Below are 20645 nucleotides of genomic sequence, written 5' to 3'. Positions count from 1 at the left end.
CAACCTGGGTCCGTTAGATATATCAACATATATCTTCCATGGTTGAAGATTAATAGAGCACCTACAACCAAAGCAATTTCCAAAAGGATGCAAAGCAATAAAGACTTGAAAAAGATGAAAGTAAGGAAACTCTATTACATCAAAGCTTATTACATCAATGGAAGGCACTAAAGCTGTTTATCATCAATTCAAGTGTCTAGCTCATTATCATAGTCTCACAAACAAAACCTTCCTCTCTTGGTCTTCAAACAAAGTCGCTGGAATGGTCCGCACCTTGGAAATAAAAAAGACCCAGCTCTAATCAACAAACAAAGTCACACATCAGAAACTAGTAAGAGAAAGTCTTAGTCTAATATGTGAAAGATCAAAACAAGTTCCCTAATTCAATATGTAACAAGCCAGCTAAGCATGGTTATTTAGTAGGGTATCTAGTAACTGTCTTCAGAATCGAACCTAAATTCTACACAATTATTGTCTACTAGAGATATACTGTTTCATATATATGGCGCAACCCAATTCTTATGTTTTTTTTCCTTTTTTGGATTGAACCACTTAAATGTAACTTGAATAATAAGAAATTCCCTCCTTAGAGTGGCCTATGTTGTATATGTAAATCCTAGACATAAAAATATACGTAATTTGTCTAGTAAAAGATATAAAAATGAAAAGAAGAGGCTAGACATAAAATATTCATGTATCACATCTCATCGATTTCATTCGAGAAAACAAGAAGCCCTGATTTATATCATACTTTGAGAGTTAAAACGTAATCACTAGGAATGAAGTCTTCTCAAACCAATATACTGGTCAAAAGGCTTGGATTTATCATCTCGTGATTTCTTAAAACACCAACAAATGTTGCATAATAATTATTTTTATTCGCTTGTTGAAAGAAACTTCCACAAGTGTTAAGATATTTTGAAGGGACTGGGATACATATTACATTGTTCGCTGCATTGGCATTGAGACATTGCATAATACATCATTCCCTGGACCGTATTGAAGGCCGGAAGCACAGATTTTATCTCATGTTTTACAAAAGATGATAAAATTCAAATATAGCATTATCTATTGTTCGTCAGTTTGATCAAAGATGTTGGGGTTCCAAAAATATGAGTAGACGGTTCTTTTCATTTTTTGTGAGTAATAGACATTGGGGAGGGGAGGACACAACAAAAACCATTATAAATAACTTCCTAGAAGCCTATTACTATAACTGATATAGTGCCTCCTATGCGCAATGGTTGGATGATCAAACAAAGATCTATAACAGATTATAAAATAGCAATTCGGGTTAAGTTACAGTCAATTATAAAGTCAAATAAGAATGCCACTGTAATCCTCCACAAAATTTAAAAAGATTACTAAAATCGTCATTAAAACTTGTGCTCGTAACTCGTAAGCTTCCATATATCCCATAAAAACAATTTGGAGAATCAGTAATTTATAGGTATTTTAAACATTTTTTGAATAAAAATCTAAACCTTCAAAAGACTGCTATAAGCATTGAACTTATATATGTAAAGTTATGACTAATTGGTGGCTCATGTAAAAATCCCTTACATCTTCTCTCACGCTTGAGGAAAATTATGTGCATTGAAGGTATAATAGGTCTGAGGTTTATCAAGATTTGCAGTCTAAAAATTTGAATCAAATTATCATCAAATCACAGGCGGTTTTCTACAATTAAATGCTTCTCTAACTACAAAGCTTTTAAAACATTCTTTAGCCCCTCCATTATCTGCTACATTCACAAGGGTCTAAGGTTGGATCAAATCACCCCTTTTTAAAACTTTTCTTTTAATGTTAAGCAAAGAATGTAGGAAAAGATATATATTGACGTTCAAAAGAAAGAAGCCAGCACCTGTGATCGCTTTTATTTCCCAGGACCATTTTTTTACGATTCCTTTTATCCCAAACGTATGAATTTTGTTCGTACAGGCATCTTCGATGATGCTATAGTAATTGCCTCTCTGGCCATTTGTTCTGTTACTCCACCAATTTCATAAATTATTCGACCTGGTTGAACCACACCTACCCAAAATGCACAGGCTCCTTTTCCCCGACCCATACGTGTTTCTGTGGGTCTTAATGTAACTGGTTTGTACGGAAATATACGTACCCATATTTTTCCAGTGCGGCGTGCATTTTGTACCAGTACTTTTCGACCTGCTTCAAGCTGTCTAGACGTGATCCAAGAATGATCAAGTGCCTGAAGAGCATAATTACCGAAAGAAATTTGATTGCCTTGATGAGATATTCCCCCCATTCTTCCTTTATGATGTTTAGCAAACTTGGAGCGTAGTGGAGCTGCACGAACTCTTCCTGTTTTCCCCCCTACAAACAAGAAGAATCTCATCACAATATGACAACAAGCTAATGACATACTTTACTAAATACATTCATCTTGGTAGGCACACCACCGATAAGAGTTCAAATAACCTATACGGGCTTGACTCATATATTCTGCAGAGCATCGCTCTTGTCAACATTGTATACCTTTTTTAAACCTACTCGAGTCCAACGATTATCAACCCCGCCTCTTAAGGTAAAACTACCATTCCAAAAATTAATCACATTAGCCCCTTTTTAATTAAACAAGTGCTATCCAATTCCAATAAGCAAAACTCCAAATATACGAAGCCCTACACTTCTTTCATTTTCCTTTGATACGGACACATAATTGAACCCGTGCTAGCTAATACTCCCTCTGTCATGTTCACTTCTATACAATTTCCTTTTTGGGACGTCCCATTCAATTGTATACATCCCAAAATTAGTAAAGTTTTATAATATAAAAATTAACTACATTCATTTACATCCACTACTTTATCCACTACACCCACTTTATATTAAATATTAATTGATTCCACTACTTCATCCACTTTTCTTATTTTCTCCCACTAAATTACACGTTTTCTTAACCTCCGTGCCAAACCCCTTACGTATACTATCTAATGGGACGGAGGGAGTAACAAGCAGACATTTGACCATCGTGCCAAAAATTAAATCCTGAGAACCAAAAATGAAGTAGTCTCGCCTCTAAAGTAAAAACGATCACTACAAAAATTTATCACATTAGCCCCTTCTCTATTAAATAAGTAATATCCGATGCACAGGACTCCAAATATACGCAGAACTACATTTTTTCATTTTCCTGTAATACAGACACATAATTCATAATTAAACCCGTGCTAGCTAATAACAAGCAGACATTTGACTATCGTGCCAAAAATTAAATCTCGAAAACTAGGAATGAAGCAGTCTCGCCTCTAAGGTAAAAAAAAAACTATACATTAGCCCCTTGTCTATTAAATAAGGACTCCAAATATACGCAGCCTTAAACTTAATTCATTTACTTTGATACGGACTTTATAATTGAACCCGACACTTGACCGTGCAAAACACGAGTACGTATTTGATTAAAATAAGAAAAAAAACCTTGTGAAGTAGGTTTTGAGCTCTTAGAAGCAGTGCTCATCCACGCCGATGACCTAGCGGCACTCAACTGCGGCATCATTGTATGCACCGATCCAATTTCCGATGGAGACCTACACATTTTCATCAAATTAGCAGCAGATGAGTATTTTATATTGAAGTACAAGATATATATATAAAAAAATAGACCTGAAGAGCGAGAATCGATGAAGCAGAGGAGCTGGGTTGCATTTAATCATTGAATTAAGAGATGAAATTGAAGATAGGTTCATCAATTTGGTGAATCTTGACACCATTCTTATATGTATGTATGTAAGTTAAGTTGTATCTCTACGAAATGAGATTTGTAAGGGTTTATAAGGGGGCTTGTACGTTTAGACCGATACCAATTATCGATACAATCTTATACGATTTCTATTATAGGCTACATGGATTTTATATCTTTCATTCGTCATTTAAATATATATGTATGTATATTTTACATTTTAATTTAAATTTATTGATCAAATTATTTAAATTTGTGTATACCTCCTTATTTAAATTGGTCAACTTTTGATTAAATATTTGAAATCATATGTTTGTTATTTCAAAAGATCGAAAATTACATAGTGAACGATATTAAATATAGTTTTTAATGGTATTTTTTACCGGATAAAAATTGATATAATTTTTTTTAATATTTTTAATGTTATAATATTTATATAAATATATTCAATCAAAATTGACCAAATTTTGAAATTTATATATATATAACATCGAATTTTTTTTTAAAAAATAAATATTTATTACATTTAATATATTTTAAATATTTAAACAAATTATTTCCTCTGTTATTCACCCTGTATCAAATTAGCTCTTGTTCAGTTTTTAATTTATTTAACCAAATAGAATAAAGTTCCTGAATTTATTTCAAGAAACTTTCATGAGGTAATATTAAAATATCTAATAGAAATATTATACCTCCTCCCTTCCAATTTTTTTTATCCACAATTTTCTTTATCGCTTGTCCTAAAAATTTGTCCACTTTAATAATTATGGTAAAAAAATTTGTGAATAAAAAGAAATATAAGGTAAATATATTGATCAAAGACCTATATAATGTCAACTATATTATTAAAGGGCGTTTTGGTCACTCAACTGACCGAAAATTTGCAGTTGGGTCATTCAATTTAAAAAAATTTCAGTCATATCATTTTACTTTTAAAATTTTTATTTAAATCACTCGCCGTTACATTCCGTAAAAACTTGACGGATTATTGACTAAACTCGATAACTTGGCTTAAATAAATCTACCGTGACATGCACAATCAAATGAAACAAGCCCGCAAGGGTTGACTCAATTGTTTAAAGAGATGATAACTATCCTCTTGGTCACAGGTTCGAATCCCACGTGTGGATAATTTATGATTATGTCTCCTGAGTCAGAGACTGTCGCTTAAATACGGTTTACCTTGGTTCACGTGTTTTGCAGGCTATTGCGTGAGCCCGTAAGGTTTATTCAGTGCGCACCCGAAGGTTAGCGACTGCGGGTTACCTACGATAAAAAAAAACCAAATGAAACAACGTTTTGGTCACTTAACTGGCTCAAAACTTGAAATTTGACCATCTGAAAAAATTTCATTCAGCTTACTGATCATTACGTCCATTAAAAACCGAAAAAAAATTCGAACGAGGAGCTCTCTTATAACCCCTCTTTTCTCTCTTAAAAATTCCGAAATGTGTAAATAAATGTGATAAATACACAAATATAATATCAATAATTTTACACACCAAATCTTTTAAGAGATCGTTTTATAAACATAACATCAATGATTTTTACTCACAAAAATACACGAACAAAAAATTAAATAATTTTTAAAAATTCAGTGTCATCGCAGCCCACGAGCTGCACAAAACCATTTTTCCAACTGTCATTCTTTGTCCTTTCTCAGCATTTTGTACTTTTAAATTTCGCAATTTATATTTCTCTAATATACATTCCCTAAATCTATTTAGAGCTAGCCAAAATGTCAAATAGTTATCCTATTTTACTTTCCAATTTAACTTCTAAAAAATTTATACAAAACAATTATAATATAGTTTTAAAGGAACCCAAACTATTCCATCATATATATTTTTACCTAGATGTCATTTTTTTAGATGTCATTTTTTTTAATTCATTAATCAAAACCAAAACTTAGCTCTTAATTGATTATGGTTAAATAAATAAGCATGAATATTTTAAAAGCGAAAAAAGGGATTGTAGGAGAAATATTCGTTTGGTTTTCTTTTCGGTTTTTAATGGACATGATGGTTAGTGACCTAAATAAAAATTTCTTCAGTTTGATAACCAAATTGCAAGTTTTGAGTCAAATGATTGACCAAAACGCCACTTAATACTGTACATGTCACTACGAATTAATTTAAATCAAGTTACTGAGCTTATTCAGCAATCTGTCAAATTTTTAACGGAATGTAACAACGAGTGATCTGAATGAAAATTTTTAAGAGTAAAATAATGTGACCGGAAGATTTTTGAGTTGGATGATCCAATTGCAAGTAACCAAAATTGCCATTTAACCTATTAATATATTTTACTTGATTGAATATAATATATTGATGGACAATAAAAATGGGACGTAGGAAGTATGTACATTGGGTCAAGTATACACGTGTTATAAAAATAAATAATTAGATATTATGTATTTGATTGTATTTTCATATATAATTAAAAATCATGTGCACCATATAATTGAAAATTATAAAAAGAAACATCATTAAAAAAATCTATATTAATATTTTTTAAAATATACATTTCAATTTTCTAAAATTGTAAATAATTAAATAAAATTATCAGTGAAAAATGGGTCGCTTCCCTAAAAAAATGTTTAATTTAAGACAGAGGACGTAAACCATTAGCAATTTGGAAGATGCAACTTGATCTATGAAATGTCATTATACAACCGACAGCAACTCACATAAGTTTTACTCTGGGAAAAACAGAACCTTCTCTTGTTGCTACTTGTTATAAATTTGCAGCCAGATTTGTGAGAAATATGCTTCAATGCCAGAGGTTTCGGAGTTCGGCCCGTAGAGAAATATATGTTCTGCGAGCCTTTATCCAAGATATAAAAGTAAAACAAGAGTAAGCAAACAGAAAAAAACAATGGGGAAAAATATGCAGATTTTTCTTTGAATACTTCCCCAGAAACTAAAGAAGCATGTCCCAAGGCAAAACAGTTAAAAACAGTAAATACACAAAAATAAACCACGATGCTGAATATTCGACTTCACGTGGTGTTTCCATATACAACCTGTTAAATCAGAGCAGGATCCAGGATATAACAACATAATCAACGCTAGTAACTGTGTGTGTGTGTGTATATGAAAATCTACAACCTAGTTTTTACAGATGAAGTACTGAGAAGCACATCGTTGATAAACGGGGAAAGCATATCTCCGATTTTTACCCCTTGGCACCAATCATTAAGAACCTCAACCCATTGGTCATCATGTGATCTCCTTTCGAGATGGACAACAAGCTCTGCAACACCTTCAGATACCAGAAGCTGCAAGGGACACAAACATGAAATCTAACAGTACAGCATAGAAGGGGTTGGATTCTTGATGGTTTTCCACTATGATAAATCCAAGTTTCTATTGGAACAAGAACAAACAATTAGTCATGCCTCAAAAACCTCGGAAACTAATTTCAGCTGCAGTTAAAAGTAATATTTATACTCGATAGTTATGATGATCCATTGTTCCAAGATGTATGCGAATACAGAATCATGTCCGAATCTAACAAAATAATAGACGCCTCATTAAGGTTTTAGTCCTCAGTGCCTTCAAATCCAACTTTTTCAAAGTCTTTTCTTCATCATATAACACAATAAGCAACAGGACACTTACACAAATTCTGTGTGTTAAATTTTTATTTACAACGTGAATTGTGAAAACCGCGAAAGAAGTACTTATTTTAATTTTGCTGTTTATTAGACAAAATTTTGATTTGTAAGTTGCTTCAAATCCCACAGTTTTTTCTTTTGCTTTTCCTTTTGCTAATTGCTTCCGATTCTAATAAGTAACAGACGCCTGACTTTGGTTTTGGTCCTCTAAGCACGGACGGTATTCAAATTCTATCCCAACTTTTTGCCATTATTCATAAAGTTTCGCACAGAATCTTCAAAATAAATCTGTTTGTCAAGTTTTAATTTACAAGTTGAATTTATTAGTTTTATTTTATATCATTTTGTTACTTATTAAACTTAAAAGTTATATTCTAAATTTATAAATTTATTAACAGTAGTCAGGATGGCCGAGCGGTCTAAGGCGCAGGGCTCAGGTTCATGTCCTCGTATGAGGGCGTGGGTTCGAATCCCACTTCTGACAACTTTTTATTTTTGCTAATTGCTTCAGATTCGAATAATATTTTTAGAATAAATTATGGGCTTAATACTTAATAGTTAATATTCAATTTATTTCCATCTGTTTAATAAGTAGAATAATATTTGTCATCTCTAATCGTCATTTTCATAAGTTACAACAATTTATAAGATTCAAAACACAACCCACAATGGAGATCCCAACTGCCGATAATCTTGTTCCAATTCGTCTTGATATTGAAATTGATAAACCATTTGGTTAAGAAGTGTGTACGGCAGCCAATACCCGATCATTGTTAATCAGTCGGGAAAAAACCTGAGGCGGTTACTCATCCATTCCTTCCAAACCCCATCAGCAAAAGTCACATCTGTTTGGTAGAAACTTTTACGGCCTCCATGTCCGATGTGAATACAATTATGAGCTCAGTTTTGTCTCTTCTATTTTAATTACTTTTATTATTGTATTAATATTCATCATCTTCACTATTATTTACTTTTGTGACACTATTTTATCATGCACCAAGTCGGGGGTCTTCACGGAAACAGCCTCCCTATTTTTCAGGATAGGGGCATGGTTATCTTACCCTCCCGCTCTAAGTAGGATAAACTGGGTATATTTAGTTTGGTTTTGTTTAATAAGTAGAATTATGAAAATAGAGGAGGTACTTACTTTAAACTTATTAAGGTTTGTCGTTTGACTTGAAAAATTTAAGAATTTGTTGTTTTATTATTACTCTAAAACACATAGTATAATTTTTAACTCTTTTTTCGTGAATTTTTTTATAATCCCCACCACTACAATATAATGACAATGGAATGGGTAAATATAAACGAGTTCTGGTCCTCTAACGGTCCTCTGACGATGCCGTGCTCTCTCTCTTTTGTTTTTTTAAGCAAATACTAATTTGATAGAAACAACATCCGAAGGGCAAACCCGCATAGAGAAAGAAAATTCCCAGATAAACATTAAAATACGCCACCAAAAAATTATAACATAACTGAAAATTCGGCCACGATACGTCAACATCGTTTTATATGCAAAAGTAATATATGTTGAGTAAACTATAAGTAGGCGCAAACCAGCTTACATGCATGATGTAGGCCTCTTCCATTACATCCTTAGATGTACTTGGAGAGCTCAGATTTCAAGATATCAACCAAGCTCCATTCTATATGCAAAATAAATTACATCTTATTTAAGTCATTAGTCTCTCAAGAATGAACAAACTAATAGAACACAACCAGAACATACAAAACAATCAATACATAGTAATACGTACTCATCAATTATAACTCAAAATTTTTACTCTACTAACAGAGTCAGGATTTCCACATACAAAATAATACACGCTCGTCAATTATATAAACCAGATGTTAGGGTTCATCATTCGTAACTTCTTCTCTAATGAACTAATCACCAATTTCAAGATATTTTTTCAATTGCTCTCCAATAAATCTTCAGCCAGAGATATGGAGATCAAAATCCTCATTCATGACAACAAAATACACAGTTGGTGTGGGACTCCTTTACCATATGGTATATACAGAAGGATAAGAGTGGAGAAGACATGGTGGACAACCAAGGCGGAGAGGGGAATGTCATAAAGGAAAAGAGGACCGGAAGATTGATGTATGTACACGAGTGAACATATATGACAATACAGAATAATCCAGGTTACTGTCACCATGTACCACCAAATTTAATACATCACTGTCACATAATTTCTAAATTGTTTATGGACTTTTTCAACAGTCAGTACACTACCCATACTTTCTAAATTTCTAATTTTTTTTATAGACTTTATATTCTTTTAAAACAGAAAAAGTATACCTTGTGAGCAGCAAGTCAGGATGGCCAAGTGGTCGAAGGCGCCTGGCCACGGTCCAGGTCCCACGGGGCGTGGGTTCAAATCCCACTCCTGACACTTTTTTTCGCTAATCTAATACTGATAATAACGGTTTTATTGATAGGATTATAACCGTGAAATATACATGGATATATACGGTTTTTAACATATGTATTATTCACGGACACACACACACAATACAGAAGACTTGTTAATGCTACTAGCTTAAATCACATGCGATGCACGAGTTCCGTTTTAAATAAATTTTATATTTTATTTATCCAATCATATATTAATTATAATATATTTATATAAATATATAATAAGTATAGATTTATAATAAAAATAATACAAGAATTAGGAAGGAGCTGTGATCGTAGTTTAGTAGGATACAAATTGGTCGTAGTTTAGAGGGATAAGAAGATTATATCTAGTAATTTAGCAATTTAGTAGTTTAGCATGTGTATAACACTATTTTTTTTTATTTTTAATAACCAAAATAAGGAGATAACCATTGAACCAAAATATACCACATTCCGGTTATATATTATAGTACTATCTTAAAACCCGTGCGATGCACAGTTGTTTTAAATAATTGTTATTTTAATATTTTATTAATTATATTTGTTAAAAAATAAGTATGTTTGTATAAGTATAATATTTATAATATTAAATTTTAAAATAAATAAGTTCATAAACTGACCCCTTAAATAGGTTTAAAAAAATATATAGCCAACCCAGTTAGATACCTCTAGATTTTCAATTTTCACCCTGAGTGTTTTGGGATAACCTTGAGTGGACTTAAGGTTCTTAATCTCAGAAGGTGTTTAATGTTTGATTGTTGATCGTATTAATTTAAGTAGTTTGAGTGCTTTTTATTTTTCTAATAATGGGCTTAACTCTTTTGGGAGTTTGAGAAATCTTACTTTTCTTGATATTTCTGGGAATAATTTGTCTGTCAGGGTTCATTCCTCCTGGTATTGGGTGTTTGAAAAAATTAAGTATTGAATCCTTGTCGTATTATAATTAGAAGCAGATATTTTTTAATGACTTTAATATAATTTGAATTGGAATATACTAAAATTAAGTAAGAGTAATTAAATAATTTCAGCAAGTACCGATCGACTGCCAAACTTTCAATATTTCGTCTATTATAATAGTATAATATAGTATTGTATAGTATAGATATATAGATAAATAGATAGAGCTTGATATGAATTATAATTTAAATTCGTAGAGTAAATTGACTTTAATATCATTAGAATTAGAATTGACCGGCCGACCAACTGATCAACCAAACTTTTAATGTTTCGTTTATTATAATATAGTCTAGATTTAAGTTGAAGTTCAGATCAAAGTATGCGAATTATGTTTAATATGATATTGATTTTGTTTTATCTCGTATTAATAGTTTACATTATTATGTTTTAACTCGAGGTCCGTTACACAAACAAGTTCAATTAATTATTTTTTGTTTGATTTTAATTTTTTTACGCACAAATTAATAGGATAATTTAATTTTGTTTTAGTCCGGATAAATAACTATATGATTTTGTTTTAGTTGGTTGAATTCTATTTTTGTTTAATTTTGTTGCAGTTTGGATAAATTGTATAATATTTTTTTTAACCTAGATGAAAAATATATATTATTTTATTTTAATCTGGTTTAATAGTATAATATTTTTAGCGAGGATCTATAGTATCTTAAACCGAGGCACATTATGTCAACCAAATTTAACTAATTACATTTATTTTGCTTTAAATCTTACTTTAACCCGAATCAACAATATAATTTGTTGTACCCCCGAATGAAAATTGTAGATTATTTTGTATTATCTCGATGTCATACCGAGCAACAAATTATCTTTTGATAGTATAATTATGGATATCTATAATATTTATTTTAAAGTTTAACTAAATTGGTCAATATGATTTAGAATTTAAATTATTAGAAGAAATTGACTCGAACATCAAATAATATAGAGTTTAATAGAAATTTGAATTTAAATTGTTGGATAAGACTTTTATATCAATTAAAATTAGAATTGAAGGACAGCTAATATCAATTAGAATTAGAATTGACCAAATGACCAACCGACCAACCAAATTTTTAATGTTTTGTCTGTTATAATATATTATAGATACAAATTATGCTTTGTCTGATATTACTTTTATTTTATTCCGAAGCAATAGTTTACTTTATTGTGTTTTAACCCGAGACCCATGAATCGACCAAATCTAACAAATAATTTTTATTTCTATTTTAATATTTTTATTCCCGGTTCAATAAGATAATTTTCTTTTAGCATGGATAAATAATATATGTGATTTTATTTTATTTGGTCGAATTATGTGTTGGTTTTAGTTTTATTTTAGTTTGGATCAATTGTATAATATTTTTTTAGCCCGGATGAATTGTGTATAATATCTTATTTTTAACTCAGTTCAATAGTATAATTTTTCAGATGGATTAATAATATTTATTATTTTGTCGTAGCATGGGGCACATTATATTATATTAACTGAATCCAACTAATTAAATTTAGATTGCAATAAATTTTATTTTAGTCCGGATCAATAATTTAATTTTGTTGTAACTCAGATGAAAAGTGTAAATTATTTTATTTTATCTTGAGACCCTTATACAAAGCAACAAATTATGTTATGTTTTGATAGTATAGATAAACATATTTATAATATCTATATAGTATCAGTGTTATAGAAATCGGAAATCGAGATAGATCGGTTGAGCTACCGATTTGCGATTTATCGGAAATCGGGGATTTATCAGTATATAAAATCGGAAAAAAATCGGATATATTTAAATATTATTTTTATAAAATACATATCAAATTAGATTATTATTATTATAAACACAAATATATTAAACTTTTACTTTTAAAAGTTTTTTTAATATTAAGAGATTTATTATTTTGTCACTATATTAGATTTGTTTGATAAAGTATACGATTGTTTCCTAAAAAAACGTACATGAATGAATTTGTGGAACAATGACCCTACCTATCTTATTACACAAAAATAAATATAAATATATTTAATTTAATAAAATAAAGTATATTCCCCGTAGTTCCCTTGTCCAAACATCTACTTCATCTCATCTTAGCTACTCAATTAAAATCCCAATTCTCTCTCTTCTCCCATCTCTGCCCGCCGTTTCGGAAGAAGTTACTTCACTTCTATCGGCTCTTCACCATCTACCATCGCTCGATGTGACTCTCTGTCATTATCTCTCGCTCTCGAATATGTCTTCATCTCTTTCTTTCATCATATCAGTGAGATTGAACGCCGATTTTGACCCGTTAATTCTCCGATTTTGACCCGATTTTTGACCCGATATTAGAAAACCGTTTTATGCCCCGATTCACCCTAATTAGATCGGTAGCACTGATCTGGCCGATATATCGGCCGATTTATCGGCGATCCGGCCGATTTCTGGAACACTGTATAGTATACATTATAATATATATTTAATAGTTCAATTGTATAATAATTAATCTGGTTTGATTTTTAGAGTAAAGATTGTTTTATAATTTAATTAAATAAAATTTAAATTAGTAGAATAAGTTGGTTTCAATATCAATAAAAAATAACATAAATTTTAGTATGAATCCAAATTTAAATTGATAAAAAAGTTAACTTTAAAATTAATTAAAATAATATAGAGTTTGATATAAAATAGAATTTAAATTGATAAAGGAATTAAATTTCAATATCAATTAGAATTGACCGACCGATACCACATCAGTACATGATACAATACGTGATACAATATCCAATTGCATAATTTTATCGATATCACAAATTTGAATACAACAATTAGTTGGACAGCCGTTAGACACATAAAATTATTATTTGTACATAACCAATTATGTAATAGTTCCTTTCGAACCCAACCAAGACAATAAACATGTTTTAATGAATATACTTTTTGTATGCATATGAGTAAGTAGGGGTGTACACGGTTTGGCCAACCCAACCAATCCAAATCGAACCGACCGTATTTCGGCCGAACCAAACCGATTTTTTTCAACCCGATATATAGTTGGGTTGAAAATATGTCAACCCGATTTAATTGGGTTGGATATGGTTTTCGATAATTTTAAACCAATCCAACCCAACCCGATTAAAATATATATGTACATGCTAATAAGTTAATCCAAAATTATGTTTAGGCCATTTACATAGATCCATATATCTCTAACTCTAAATGTAACTTATAACCTCCGTGTTCATAGTTCATTTCGTAACAACAATAGATGTTTGATTAGTGTTATATTTTTTGCATTTATGATTCATTCCAATATTTAAAGCGTAAGCAATATTATTAGTACTTTTGATGTCGAAAATTAGATGCTTAAGACTATTCAATATGGAGGATTGTAATATTGTTTTGAACTATTTTCAAGTGTTTTAAACTTTGAAACCTTATGTTTTATTATAATTTTTTATATTAATTTTGTATATTTAATAAACCGATCAAACCGATCTAAACCGAACCAAACCGAAGTATACAAATTGGTTTGGGTTACAAATTTAAACGGTTTGGGTTGGTTTGAAATTTTGAAAACCCGAACTAATTGGGTTGAGTTGCTAAATTCTCCCAACCCGCCCAACCCGATCCGTGTACACCCCTATGAGTAAGTGACCGCATACCTTATTAAATAGTAAAAATTGCCTCAAAGGAGAAAGGAAGGACATGCCATTTGTTTTGATCCTACAAACAACAAAGTAAGGCAGTGAAGATAGTACTCGTTAGGCAATTCACATAAAATTGTTTCACTTCTGTAAGTTGGCGGATGAAAAATACTCTTTACGGAGGTGTTTACAAAATATAAGTCTTTTACTAATAATTGAATTTAATTGTTGATAATTTTTAATAAAACTTTTAAGTAAAGTAAGGGTAATTCGGTAAAATCAGCGTGTACTAAAAAACAGGTATTGTACCAAAACTTTTTATATTTCGTCTTTTACATAATAGTAATAGATATGTATGTATTTAATGCTATATGCATGTATTCTAATAACAAACGCCTGAGTTCGATTTTAGTCCTCTAAGCACGGAGTGTATTCAAATTTCATTACAATTTTTTTGTGACAGTTCACGTTTTGAGCAATAGGGCACTAAGACAGAATAATCTTCAAAATATATCTGTTTCTCAAGCTCAAACTTACAAGTTGAATTGTTAAATTTATTTTATATCATTTTGTTACTTAATAACTTAAAATTTATATTCAAAATCAATAATTTAGTAACAGTAGTCAGGATGGCCGAGCGGTCGAAGGCGCGGGACTAAGGTTCCTGTCCTCATATGAGGGCATGGGTTCAAATCCCACTTCTGACAATTTTTTTGCTAATTGCTTTAGACTCGAATCATATTTTAAAAATAAATTTTGTGCTTAATAGTTAATATTAAATATATGTCCATTTGTTTAATAAGTTAAATTATGAAAACTGAGGAGGTACATCTTTAAAAACTTTATAAATTTGTGCTTGGTAATATTTTTTGAGTAAACTATAAGTAGACGCAAACCAACTTACATGCATGATGCAGGCCTCTTCCATTACATCCTTAGCGGTACTTGGAGAGCTCAGATTTCAAGATCTCCACCAAGCTCCATTCTATATGCAAAATAAATTACATCTTAAAGAAGTCATTAGTCTAGAACCAACGAGTATACGCATACCAAATCAGCAACAAACTAATAGAACATAACCAAAACATACAAAACGATCAATACATAATAATACATACTCGTCAATTATAACTCTAAAGTTTTAATCTACTAACAGCAGTCAGGGTTTGCCACGTACATATTAATACATACTCCTCAATTATATAAACCAGATGCTAGGGTTCATCATTTGTAACTTCTTCTCTGATGATTAATCACTGATTTCAAGATATTTTTTCAATTGAATCTATCCTTACCCTACTGCAGGAGAAAGCACTTTATATCCCCCCACGCTACAAAACAAACTTATCTAAGCAATTAAAACAAAGCTGAAATAAGGAATGGAAGAAGCTATAGTGCAGATGACGGTAAACATAGTGCGGACACCCAAGACGGAGGACAGGGGAATGTCATAAGGAAAAGAGGACTGGAAGACTGATGTATTTACACGTGTGAACATGTATGACAATACCGAATAATCCAGGTTACTGTCACCACGTACCAAAGTTAATACTACTACTGACACTGGCATACATGGTTGTCAAGTCGATAAGTCGAGTCGAGTAGATGGAGGTCCAGCTTGTCGACTAGTCGAATAGTCATAGTCGACAAAATAATAATAATAATTAAATAAATAATATATAATATATATATATCTTATATATGTGGTTTCCCAGAACAAAAGTTTAACATTCTCATGCTCGTATGTATATCAATCACAAAATAGATATATTAAACACAAACATATCTTTTTTCCCTTTTATATACTCACATCGATAAGCCGGCTATACAAATATATAAATAGATTATACTACATGTATATTCCGTATTAATCAATTTATACATACATAAACACACCCACACAAAGATATATAAGTTGAAATTAGCATGTTGATTGTTGTTGATGTTGAGTCTGTTTTTAGAATTTTTTTTATTTTAAATTATGATTGGATTTTGCACAAGTCAACCAACCAAGTCGACAGACTAGTCGACAATTCGCAAGTCGAGCTCTCCAGACGACTTTCTCAAACAGACTAGTCGACCGCCGTGACAACACAACAATGCTGACACATATTTTCTAAATTATTTATGGTGTTTTCTTTTTTATAACTAAATAAGAAATTTAGAAATTATTGGTTCTGTTTTGTTTGTGTATCCTTCTGATATACATCATTAACAACTGCACTTCTTCCTTTTTAATACCGCCCTCTTCTTCTCCACCTTAGTTCTCCACACCAGGTTTGTCTTCTCCACTTTCTTTTATATATACATGTATATTGCTAAAAAAAGTATTTGTTGTCTCTGTCATGTATCTTCTTATTGAGAAAAAGTATATCTTGTAAGCAACAAGTCAGGATGGCCGAGTGATCGAAGGCGCCAGGCCAGTGTCCAGGTCCCACAGGGCGTGGGTTCAAATTCCACTCCTTACACTCCTTATACTGATCATAATGGTTTTATTGATAAGACTATAACCGTGAAGTACATGAATATATATAGTTTTTAACATATGTATTCTTACCGATACACACACACACACAATACAGAAGAATTGTTAATGTTATATGTATGTATTTAAGTGCAGTAAATTTAGTAGCAGAAGAATTTAGCAAAAAAAATAAATTAGTAGCATAAGCTGTAAGTTGAAATTTTACCAAACATGTTCAAGCAAGAAAATATAAAACCACCCCCACCCATAAAAATGCAAAGCAACTTTAAACACAACACAAGAACAAGACCATCCGGAATTCCAAAAACAAATTATATAGAAAATCAATATATTTCAATTGGATTGAATAAATAATGTGATAATGACGTAACAAAAGCAGCCTTCAGCATCTCTAACAACACAAAAAGAGAAGGCATAGATTTTATTATCACTCTGCTCTCTTCTTCTTTTCTTAAGCAAATAATAATTGGTAGAAAGAACAGCCAAAGGAACAACCCACAAAGAGAAAGGTAGTCCTGAAACAAAAATAACAGCAAACCTAAAAAACATGACAATAATCCCATCATTTCTGATGCAAAAAAAAAAAATCTCTGTTGAGTGAACTATAAGTAGAAGCAAAACCAACTTACAAGCAAGATGCGGGCGGACCTCTTCCATTACATCCTTAGCTTTACTTGGAGAGCTAATATTTCAGATACCAACCGAGCTCCATTCAATATGCAAGAAAAATTACATCTTTATAGAGGGCAGGCATCTTGTATTCTTGTCATTAGTCTAGAATCTACAAGAATATGCATACCGATGCGATCAGAAACACGCCAATAGAATATAACCAGAAAATACAGGAGTACCCGTATCGCATATTCAGTACAGTTTTCTAAAAATCAGCTAGGCGGTGAACCTACCTTCTACAGATTCATAAACATTGCTTCAGTAATGAACATAGGACAGTGAATCAGAGAAAGTCCCCCATCAAAAAATTAAAAAAAAAAGGTTTTTTATTGTTAAAGAGTATAAGATCCTGTTCGGGCCTTTCTCTAACACCTTAAGGTTTTACTGCGACCGGTTACTTAACATGGCATCAGAGCTCGGTTTAGGGAGTGACTCGGGTTCGAGTCCTCCCACCCCCATTTATTTAATTTAAATATTGTTTGTTGATATTGGTATTGGTATCGGTTGCATTTGTCGTTGTCAATCGTAGCGAAAAGTATCGTACGATTGAGGGGGAGTGTTAAAGAGTATAAGATCCTGTTCGGGCCTTCCTCTAACACCTTAAGGTTTTAGTGCGACTGGTTACTTAAAATTTATATTGGTATATATAATTTCAATTCGTCAGTCATCATCAGCATCTACAAAAAAATGTTGTGTGGAATTCACAGTTGAATCCAATACTTTTAAAACATAAAACAACCATGATATATGTAACATAAGGCTACAATCAATGAAATGGATTGTAAGGCTCCAACAGAACAATAACAAATATATCTAATATATCAAATTCACAAACAAGAAAAGTTAAAAATCAAACCCACAACAAAAATCATTCTAAAATCAAGATTATAATTAGCCCAAATGAACCTTTAACCAAAAATTTCTCACCTTTTCCCCCAAAATCTTGTACTGTAAATGTTGCATGCGTGTATATATAGATGTTGATGTATACAGACACTGATAATAGCCAAGTGGGTGTTAAAAAGTTGGGGTCTTTAACAAGATTAGTGAAGAATTGAAGATTCACAGAAGAAAAGAGGGGTTAAAAATGGGGTTTTTGTTTTAACAAGATTGTTGAATTATAATGTGATAATGAGATGACAAAAGCAGCCTTCAGCATCTCCAGCAAGACAAAAAGAAAGGGAATAAATTTATTATTTACGCTCTGCTCACTTTTTTTTTCTTAAGCAAATAATAATTGGTAGAGAGAAGAGAGAACATCCAAAGGAACAAGCTGCAAAAAGAAAGGCAGTCCTAAAATAAATATAACAGCAAGCTACCAAAAATCAACGCAAAAAAAATACTTGTTGAGAAAATTATAAGTAGACGCAAAAGCAACTTACAAGCATGAAGCATTATGCGTGCAGACCTCTTCCATTCCATCCTTAGCAGTACTTGGAGAGCTCAAATTTTCAGATACCCACGGAGCTCCATTCTATATGCAAAAAAAATTACATCTTTATAGAGAGCATCTTGTCATTAGTCTAGAACCTACAAGTATACGCATACCGATCAGAAACACACTAATAAAACATAACCATAAAACACAGGAGTAGCAGGATTGTATATTCAGTACAGTGTTCTAAAAATCAGCCAGGCGGTGAACCTACCTTCTAGCCATTTTTAAGCATTGCCAGTTTGCTACACTTAAGAACATATTTCAAAATCGAGAAAAGGGCAGTGAATCAGAAAAAGGCCCATTAGTAAAAAAAAATGGATTTTTATGTCTAATTCCAATTCATCAATCATCATCAGCATTTACAAAAATAAGTTAGGTGGCATTCACAGTTGATTCAATACTATTAAAAATACAAAAAAACCATGATTTTAATTATTAAGAAATGGACTATAAGGCTGCAACAGAACAATGAAAATATATCAAATTCACAAACAAGACAAGTTATAAAACAACAAAAAATAATTCTAAAATCAAGATTTTAATGAGCCCAAATGAATCTTTAACCAAAAGTTGTCACCTTTTTCCCCAAATTCTTAAAACGTAAATGTTGCAAGCGTGTATATATAGATTGATGTATACAGACATTGATAATAGCCAAGTGGGGTGTTAAAAAGTTGGGGGTTTTAACAAGATTAAGGATTGAAGATTCACAGAAGAAAATAAAGAGGGTTTTAAAATGGGGTTTTTGTTTTATTTTGGGCACTGCTCAGACTTCAGAGAGAGTTGTCTACTACTGACTGTGAGGATTAACCGGATTAATTTATTTTACCTAAGACGCTCAATAAAAAAATTAGTAAATTAAGGAAAAATAGATCAAAATGTATATTAAAAATGGTTCAAAAATTTCAAATCAATAAATTATGATTTAAAATTTCACTTCATCACATTAAATTGTGAATTATTTGGAAAACAAACTAAAACGCTATGTCGCGTTTTACTTCCTTTTTTAAACCGTTATAATGTCAAAACACTAAATAATGTAGCGTTTGTCATTTGGTGCCAAAACTCAACTCTATGTCAGGTTTTGCATATTAAAAAAAAGTGCATACCAATATACGATGTACACCCTTTATTTCAAAATACAAGTTTTTTTGATTTTTTACGATTATTTTAATGTATAAAAATCATAACTCCGCATATTTTTTTTTAAATTAAAATTTAACATGTATACTTTTATTTTTAAAAAAATTAAAAATAATTTGTGGAGCTATTATTTTTATTCACCTTAAAATACGCGTAAAAAGTCAAAGACACTTGTATTTTGGGACGGAGGGAGTAGCGTTTTGGACTTTTTGTCTAAATTACATTTTGGGCCATTATTTTTAGAAGTGACATTTTGGATCATTTTTTACCGCAAAGTGACATTTAAGGTCACCACTCTATATTACAGCAGTAATTTTATTTTCTGCTCAGTTAGTTGTTTCAAATTTTCAATTAAAATTATTTACCAATGTTTAACTGACGGAACTAATAGTTAAAAATGCATTATGCTTAGGAACTTTTTGTAATTTAATATTTTATAATATTTATAAATAGAAAATTTATCAAAAATACACATGTTTTTAATTTTTTTTAAAAAAATACGATAAAAGTTGCATACGAGAATGCATATGATACCCGAAATTGTGTATAAGGTTACAAAGATTGCATTTTTAGTTGAATATAAGATCACACTGCATTTTTAT

General features: G+C 31.2%; 1 protein-coding gene, 1 long non-coding RNA gene and 3 other non-coding genes across 8 annotated transcripts; 3 read left to right on the top strand and 2 right to left on the bottom strand.

Moving 5' to 3' along the window:
- Positions 1 to 115: 115 nt before the first annotated feature.
- On the bottom strand, positions 116 to 3827 carry LOC141664712 (large ribosomal subunit protein uL16c-like). 2 transcript variants are annotated; one of them, XM_074470667.1, is made up of 4 exons: positions 3628 to 3827; positions 3442 to 3551; positions 1865 to 2337; positions 116 to 273 (listed from the first exon to the last, which is right to left on the bottom strand). In XM_074470667.1, exons 1-3 carry the CDS (start codon positions 3732 to 3734, stop codon positions 1910 to 1912), a joined length of 645 nt encoding a protein of 214 aa, XP_074326768.1. In that variant the 5' UTR covers positions 3735 to 3827; the 3' UTR covers positions 116 to 273; positions 1865 to 1909. The 2 variants fall into 2 exon arrangements, with proteins under 2 accessions (XP_074326768.1, XP_074326767.1); XM_074470666.1 differs by having other exon boundaries at positions 116 to 297; positions 3628 to 3826.
- Positions 3828 to 6681: 2854 nt separating this feature from the next.
- On the bottom strand, positions 6682 to 19665 carry LOC141664714 (uncharacterized). Of its 3 annotated transcripts, XR_012552050.1 has the most exons (7): positions 19478 to 19665; positions 18845 to 18992; positions 18675 to 18735; positions 17420 to 17571; positions 15210 to 15290; positions 14324 to 14384; positions 6682 to 8971 (listed from the first exon to the last, which is right to left on the bottom strand). It is a non-coding gene; the product is annotated as an uncharacterized LOC141664714 (long non-coding RNA). The 3 variants fall into 3 exon arrangements; XR_012552048.1 differs by lacking the exon at positions 18675 to 18735; XR_012552049.1 differs by lacking the exon at positions 18675 to 18735 and having other exon boundaries at positions 18845 to 18936.
- Positions 7726 to 7809, top strand: TRNAL-CAG (transfer RNA leucine (anticodon CAG)). The gene has a single exon. It is a non-coding gene; the product is annotated as a tRNA-Leu (tRNA).
- Positions 9648 to 9727, top strand: TRNAR-ACG (transfer RNA arginine (anticodon ACG)). The gene has a single exon. It is a non-coding gene; the product is annotated as a tRNA-Arg (tRNA).
- Positions 14929 to 15012, top strand: TRNAL-AAG (transfer RNA leucine (anticodon AAG)). The gene has a single exon. It is a non-coding gene; the product is annotated as a tRNA-Leu (tRNA).
- Positions 19666 to 20645: the final 980 nt, after the last annotated feature.

The sequence above is a fragment of the Apium graveolens genome, chromosome 6 (assembly GCF_009905375.1).
Source record: "Apium graveolens cultivar Ventura chromosome 6, ASM990537v1, whole genome shotgun sequence".
Lineage (NCBI taxonomy): Eukaryota > Viridiplantae > Streptophyta > Magnoliopsida > Apiales > Apiaceae > Apium > Apium graveolens.
This window is presented reverse-complemented; position numbering and strand designations above follow the sequence as displayed.